This window comes from Chironomus tepperi, unplaced genomic scaffold (assembly GCF_022539635.2).
Source record: "Chironomus tepperi strain 1889 unplaced genomic scaffold, CSIRO-AGI_Ctep_v1 contig_53, whole genome shotgun sequence".
Taxonomy (NCBI): Eukaryota; Metazoa; Arthropoda; class Insecta; order Diptera; family Chironomidae; genus Chironomus; species Chironomus tepperi.
In genome coordinates, this window is record NW_027226175.1 from 1 (window position 1) to 8,263 (window position 8,263).

Consider the following 8,263-nt stretch of genomic DNA (forward strand, 5'->3'; position numbering starts at 1 on the left):
TTTGAGAAGGTAGAGGAGGTTTGACTGCAAAAGCCAATGCAGGCCTCAATGATGGAAAATTCGAAGTTACTAACGTTTTGTTTTCACAGACCATGTAAAGTTAGCAAGAAAGTACGTGTTTCAATGCTTGAAGTACTCAATGAAACATGCGATACTCATGCAGCTATCTTAAATTCTAAATTAAACAAGCTGTGCTTTAACGAATTATTTATTCTTAAATGAAGAAGTTGTTCAAATCTCACAAATTGAAAGTCTAGGCTTGTGAACGGTGACTTGACTTGTTACTCGCTAATCCAGTGGTGGACAACATTTTATTTTTCGTGATATTACTTCGTGGTTAAGCTGCGTGGAAACTGCACAACGACATACGATACATGTCTTAACATGCAAGCATCTATGAGCTCTTTGAACATCTAAAAGGACCATTGAACTTGTTCATTCACTAGGATACAGTAAGAGCATCAGAGCTCATTGAGCATCAGAGGCAATAGAGGCATATTCACGAAGAGGAGAGTTTAATGGGTCAACCTTTTTGAATCAAATTCTACAATTTTACAGGGAGTTTTTGGAGACAAGTATCCTTAAATCCCTTCAAAAAGTTTATGTCTACCCCGTGACTAGCAATATACATCATTGGTAATTAATGGATAATATCAAAAATTTGACTTATTTTTATGGTTTTTTGATATTGCATGTCAAGTTTAGTCCTATCAGCATTTTGTTGATCATTAATAAATGACGTCCATTTTACAGAATTTCCTTCAAAACATCATTACCAGGCTCCAACTTTCATGGGGAATTTCAAAATTGCATAACGCTTAGGAAAGGAGAGAATTTCGAATTTTTGCTACAAATTACACAATTTGGTTCATGATTTTCTAAACAGAGCTCGATGTCGAATTCGATTTGTATAGAAAAGTCAGACTCCGATCCTGACATAATCCGAGTCGACTTCGCTCTGTTTGTTACAAAGCGTTACAATCAGGAATCGAGGTCCACATTTTCTTCATTTTTTGCGTGACATAACTTCCAAACAACCCTTGTGCCATAAAACACTCCCCGTTCAAATTGAACTGCCCATTCATTAAATTAAGCACGGAAGCTCATGGCACATTGTTATTCATCCATTCATACTTTATGGCGGTTCTTCTTATCCAACCACAAAGGATTTAAATTTTCCATTGTGGCATGATGTCTCAACAACCAATTCAAATCAATACATCTTTTACGACTCTTGCAATCTGTAAAAAAAAAGGTTAATCTACAGAATTATTTGTCGAATAATAACCCAAAAGGATAGGAAAAGCTAATTTTCAGAAAAGCACCATCAAATGTGAAGGAAAAACCATCACCATAAAATATTTTAAGAGAAAGTTTCAGTTGATTAAATTCTTTTGTCACCATAAATAAATTGCCAATGTTGAAAAGCAGCAAACTTTCTTCTGTCGATTTATTTATAGACCATTACACGGTACGAAGTCATGGCTAAAGAAGAAGGCATTTTTGATTTCATATTGACTCATTATTCAAATTTATTCAACCCTTAATCGATTTTTAAGTATTTTTTTATTCTATCCCTTTTTCCATTTCCTCCTTCCCCATATTTACATATTCACTTTTTTTATTTCACTTTCTGTTTATTCTAAAGGGCAGCTCGTGGTTTCTGTGGTACATACTGCTACTCCTTAATATGCAAAAGTTGAAATTGGAAAATAAGGGAATGAATGTGACGAGATCCACAAGCAAATTGCTGTCATAAATATGGAAATTTTTTGTCTGTGTTTAAACTTTTGAGTGAGTTAAGCAGGCTGGAGAGGACTAATGAATTTTTTTTTTTATGACGGATTTTTTTTATTAGCAATTCATGATGGATATAGACATTGGCCTTGGTTGCGAATGTTAAATATTTTTTAAAGTGTAAATTTCATTAACATCTTTTGATCTCGTTGATTTTGATGCGACTGAAAGCAATATGTTTATTAAAGGGTTCTTAATTCCGAGGCTTTTGACTTCCTCCAGTGTCATATTTGAGATTTGTCGAGACCGAAGCTTGAGAATAATTCGCTCTTGGTCGCGGTCTCGAAAGCATTGAAACTGTGACTTCGAGGAACCAAATCTTTCGTAGTCAATGGTAATACTTATATCCATCATATTCGTACAATGAAACTAATGTTACAGCATTCAATTTATATCAGACTGTCCAAGAAATTTCAAAATTTTACTGAACAGCACGATGTATCAAATTTCTGCTGCTGTCAGGACACCCTCAGATCTTGTCACTTGGGATACTCTAACGTGGTGATGTACCAGTGACCCAATAACTTGATTATGATACTCAGGTTTATCCAATGTCTTGAAAGCCCCACAAAGGAAAACAATTAGAAAATAGTATAAACAGGCCGGCATGACTTCTAGTGCAGGTTGTTCAATCTGTATACCAACGGAATAACGCAAGAGAATCTATGACTAAATTTGATACCTAGTTCAAGATAGTGAGTTTAGGCTTAATACATTGATAGAATCTAGTGGGTTCACTTATTGTTCAAGACAAATTTACTAATATTCCTACACATTCTTACGTTAACTCCAACATGTATCCTATTTAACAGTCATCTCCATATGCAACACTTGAAATATCTAAAATAATTTAATTAAACTTATACTCTATAGAATTTAGGCACACAAAATATTTAAATTTTCTTAAATTTCCCTTACATTCATCATCAAGATGTTTTCATTCCTTACTTGCTGTAAATAAAGAGATGAAATTGAAAGCTTCAATACCCAAAGCCTTTAAGAAAATCTAAAGCATATCAAGGCAAAAGTATCTTAGCAAACTTTCTCTTTTTTTCGTGGGGTCGCGCTCTTACTCTTTTACATTTTCAGTATGTGCCATTGTTGAGATTTTAGTTTTAAGGCAAAAGAAAATAACGGTCATTCAGGATTCAAAAAGTAACGGTTGTTCTGCACTAAAGTAAAGTTCAAAATTGAACTTAGGATTTTTGAAGTGGAATTTTTGGCGCGAACTTTACGGTATAAAAAGGAGGAATTTTGGGAGAAAATTCAGTCGAGTTTAAGAACTCATTAAGGAAACAACTAAATAGATAAAGGATAAAGATAAAACTGAAGATAACCATAATAAGGCTAAATAAATATAAAATGTGGTTTACAGAGTACTTTTAAGTACTATTAGCGATTGTTAATTAAAAGGTAGCCTTTCAGTACAAAGGCAGTATTAAGGATTACTCAAAGAGTACTTATCAGTACTAGAGTATACAGTTCAACGCCACTATGGGCAATACAGTGATACGAAGTATAGTATCAGTTAAGGGAGACGACAAAGAGGTCATGTCCAGTATACGGAAGAAGTATCGCTTAAGGAAAGCGGACCAGAGTCAACAGTACAGCCAAAGAACAGGACCAAAGTCATCAGTAAAGTCAAAAGAAAGTGCATCGCATAAGGAAGATGGATCTGTCAGCAGTATCGGACAAGCCAGCAGTGAACACAAGTGGTGTCAGCAGTACGGCAGCGATAAGGCATAAGGAAGACTTAGGGAGTTCCGTGCAGCACAGAGGCGAGTCTCCATTGGGCGCAGTGTTACAGTTTTCAACAGGTTATGGGTCCAGCAGCGGCCTGCCTGAGGTACGGAATAAGGAAATAGTGATGAGTGCGAGACTCAATTTGGAAAGAGAGCTTCTGAGAACAACATCAGCTATGATTGGTGTATTGATTCGGGTGCTACAAAGCATGTTTGTAATATTAAGGAAATGTTCACTGAGCTAAGAGAAAGACGGGACAGGTGAAAACAGCTGATGGAAACAGTGTCGACGTTGAAGGAGTAGGTCTCCTTGAATATCGTAGTTTATGATAAGGGCAAAGGGAGAAATTCTATGTTGAGCTTACAGAGTGTTTTATATGTTCCTAGATTGACAAACCGATTTCTGTAAGGAAGCACTCAGGTATGGATTTAAGGTAGAATTCACTATGACAAGTGTTTTGTGGTATAAGAGAGAATCAATTTGCGTTGGAAATTGGCATGGTGGCTTATATTATCTACAGCCTGCAGATGTATGCTATAAAGTAAAGGAGAATAAAGAAGTTTATGTTCACGAATGGCATGATTTTGGTCATCGCAATCTTCCAGACATTAGGCGTATGGCTTCAAAGGATTTCATCATAAAGGAAATGTCAGTGTACAGATACATGCGAAAGTTGTTTAAAGGGGAAGATGACAAGGAAGCTATTTCCAAAGCAGGCTAAGGATACAGAGGAGGTATTGGACTGCATAGTCAGTGATGTCTGTGGTCCAATGCAGGTACAGCTTTAAGGAAGATCGAGATATTTTGCAACGTTTACGGACATTATGATACACTGAAGTGGTGTTTCTTAAAGGTAAGAACGAGGTTGCAAAGCGGACTATAGAGTACATTGAGAAGTTAAAGACGCAGTTTCACAGAAAGCCAAAGATCTTGCGAACTGATCAGAAAAGTAAAGAGTTCATCAACAGCCATCTTCAGAACTATTTAAGGAAAGAAGGAATTAAGTATCAGTGTACAGTAGGCTATACCAGAGCAAAATGGTAGTAGCTGAAAGAAAGAACAGAACGTTAATGGAAGCAGCAAGGACAATGCTGAGGAAGCGAATCTTCCAAAGAACTTTTGGGCAGAAGCTGTCGACACGACAAATTATGTGTTGGAATAGAGTAATAGGAACAAAAGAGGCGTCACCATATGAGCTGTTTCTTTGGGGAAGAAACCGGATATACAGAAAGCTACATGAATTTGGCTGCGAGGTTCACGTAAAGATTCCGGATGAGAAGAGAAGAAAACTGACAGAAAGGGTTGAAAAGATGAAGCTCACTGGATACGATGATGAATCAAAGGGTTACAGAGTGGTTAACAGAAATCACGTCGTCACAGTCAGTAGAGACGTGGTGTTTTCTGAACAAGAAAGGTAAAAGTTAAGGAGCCTGAAGGTAAAGAAAAGGTTAAGAAGCCTGTAAAGGAAAGAATTAAGGATAAAGCGGTTGAAAAGAAACAGTCTGAGTCATTTTATTATGAACCAGAAGGGTCAACACAGGACGGAGAATTAATGAGGAGTTCTTCGATGCTGAGGATTTTGAAGACGATATTCAGGAGGAGCTGAAGTAGAAGTTCAGGAGGAACCAGAAATAGAAATTCAGGAGGAGCAACCAGCACCAGTAGTTGAGGTCCTGTTGAGAACATCAGCAAGAAGTAATGCTGACAGTTGCCAAGTAAATTGGGCGATCTACATAGTCTACAAGAGTGCAGAAGAGAAAGAACCTGAAAGCTTCAAGGCGGCAGTCAAGTCTAAGGATAAGGACTTTATGGATGGAAGCTATGAAGGAGGAGCTAAAGGCAATTCATGAAAACGAGACATGGGAGTTTGTGGATTTGCTGAAAGGCAGAAAGGCTATAGGATCGAAATGGGTTTATAAGGTTAAGAAGCGACGATAAAGGTGAAATTACCAGATATAAGGCTAGGCTTGTAGCTAAAGGATTCTCACAGAAGTATGGAGTCGACTACGATGAAGTGTTTGCTCCAGTGTGGTGAGATCCACAACATTCAGAACAATGTTGTCAATTGCTTCAGCTAAAGGGTTTAAAGTAAAGCATTTCGATGTGAAGACGGCGTTCCTGAATGGAAAGATAGATGAGGAAATCTACATGAAGCAGCCGGAAGGATTTGAGGAAGGAAATAAGGTGTGTAAGCTTAAGAAGGGACTCTACGGTTTGAAACAGGCGGCAAGACAGTGGAACAAGGAGATCACTAGGATCTTGTTGGACAATGGCTATCAACAGAGTAAGAACGACCAGTGTTTGTACTCAAGGATAGAAGGAATGTACATGAACCATATATTGATTCATGTAGATGACATTTTGATGGCCAGCAATAGTGAGAAGATGATGGAAGATCTTTTCTGCAGAATGAATAAGGAATTCGTATTAAAGGACTTAGGAGAAATAAGGCACTTCTTGGGAATAGAAGTGGAGAAGGATGATCATGGTTGCTACATGATCAAACAAGAAAGATATATAGAGGAAATTGTCGAAAAGGCGGGTTTAAAGGATGCAAAGATTTCAAAGTATCCATTAGATCCAGGTTACGACAAGGTCATCGATAAGGAGATGTTAAAGGATAACACTGAGTATCAGAAGCTGATAGGAATGTTGTTGTACTTATCAACAAACACGAGACCTGATATCTCAGCAAGTGTGTCAATATTAAGTCAGAAGATTAAAGGTCCATCAAGGAATGATCTGAATGAGATCAAAAGAGTTATAAGGTACATTAAGGATCAAAGGATTTGAAGTTGAAGCTTGGTCAGCCAGGAACAGGACAGGATCTAACGGCGTACACGGATGCTAATTGGGCAGAAAACCGTGTTCACAGAAAGTCGAATAGTGGATACGTGGTGATGCTGAATGGAGGAACAATCAGCTGGGCATGTAGAAAGCAAGTCTGTGTGTCATTATCATCTACAGAAGCAGAGTATATTGCGCTTTCCGAAACAGTACAGGAAATCATGTGGATCAAAGGACTATGTAAGGATTTTGGTTTTGACTTAGAAAGGATTAAAGTTTATGCAGACAATCAAAGCTGCATAAAGATGACAGAAAACCAAAAGTTCAGCAACCGGACGAAGCATATAGACACGAGGTATCACTTCATAAAGGATTTAAGGGACAGGAATGAGTTTAAGGTTGAGTATTGCCCAACATCGGAGAATGTTGCAGATATGCTCACAAAACCACTTACAGGAGAAAGGATTATAAAGTTAAGGAGTTACGCCAAAATGGAAAGGTTATTATCTTTTGAGGAGGAGTGTTGAGATTTGAGTCTTAAGGCAAAAGAAAATAACGGTCATTCAGGATTTAAAAAGTAACGGTAGTTCAAAATTCAAAGGTAAAGTTCAAAATTGAACTTAGGAATTTTGGCGGGAATTTTGGCGCGAACTTCAAAGTATAAAAGGAGGAATTTTTTGGAGAGAAATTTAGTCGAGTTTGAGAACTCATAAGGATAACAACTAAAGGATAAAGGTTAAAGGATAAAATAAGGAGTAAACCATAGTAAGGTTTAAATAAGGCTAAATACGATTAGCACGTGGTTTACAGAGTACTTTTTTTAGTACTACATTAGCGATTGCTTAATTAAGGTGTACTTTTCAGTACAAAGGAATTATAGAGGATTACTTAAAGAGTACTTATTAGTACTAGAGTATTCAGTTCAACGCCACTATGGGCAATACAGTGATACGAAGTATAGTATCAGGTAAGGAGTATTGGACAGTAGTCGTGTCCAGCATACGGAAGAAGCATCGTTTAAGGAAAGTGGTCCAGAGTCAACACTAAAGTCAAACGACAGTGGACCAGAGTCAACGGTACAGCACAAGAAGAGTAGACCAGAGTCAACAGTACAGTCTAAGGGCAGTAGACCAGAGTCAGCAATACAGTCAACAGACGGCGGACCAGAGTCAAGATTGTAAAAGTAGTAATTCACGCATTTTAGTAGTATCTCTTATCGTTCTGTGCTACTGCTGCTGTTGGCTGCTCTTTCAACATTTGTGTAGTTAATAATTATATGAAAAAAAAAATCGTCATAGTGTTAAAAAAATTAAGTTAAAGAAGGAAAAAAAATTTGTTACGAATATTTTATTTTTAAGCAAGTTTCGTGAGTGTTCATACTTTTATATTTATTGGCGTGTTGTGATTTCTTGCAAAATCTATTTGTTATCTATCATTCGTGCTCAGGAGGCTCAAGATGCTGGATATCGAATGTATGTAAAGAGTCTTACCACCGGTTTTCCATCTCTTATAATAATTTTTTCATTACATATCTATTTGTTAATAATTTTTCTCATGTCATTACAGAAAATGCCAGTTAGTGAAATTTTGCAGTGTTCTTATGAAAACAGCTTGGTTGGATTATTGATAAGTTAAATAAAATAGGTTAAGTAACGGGACAACAAATATCTGTGAAACATGAGTGCCAAAACATTTTAGTGAGCAGAAAAAAATAAAATTGTGAAATTATTGAAATTTTTCATCTTAAAAACTGAATAGTTTTATCATAGTAATCTAATTGCAGTGGTGCGAATAAAAAGTTCAAGGATTTTCGAGTGATTGTAAAAGTAGTAATTCACGCATTTTAGTAGTATCTCTTATCGTTCTGTGCTACTGCTGCTGTTGGCTGCTCTTTCAACATTTGTGTAGTTAATAATTATATGAAAAAAAAATCGTC

General features: G+C 36.8%; 1 protein-coding gene across 1 annotated transcript; it reads left to right on the forward strand.

Annotated features, from left to right (window-relative positions):
- Nucleotides 1-5,904: 5,904 nt before the first annotated feature.
- LOC139100009 (uncharacterized) lies at nucleotides 5,905-6,308 on the forward strand (the record flags this gene model as incomplete). The annotated part of the gene is made up of 1 exon (XM_070652585.1): nucleotides 5,905-6,308. A coding segment is annotated over exon 1 (404 nt), but the record flags the coding sequence as incomplete, so codon positions are not given.
- Nucleotides 6,309-8,263: the final 1,955 nt, after the last annotated feature.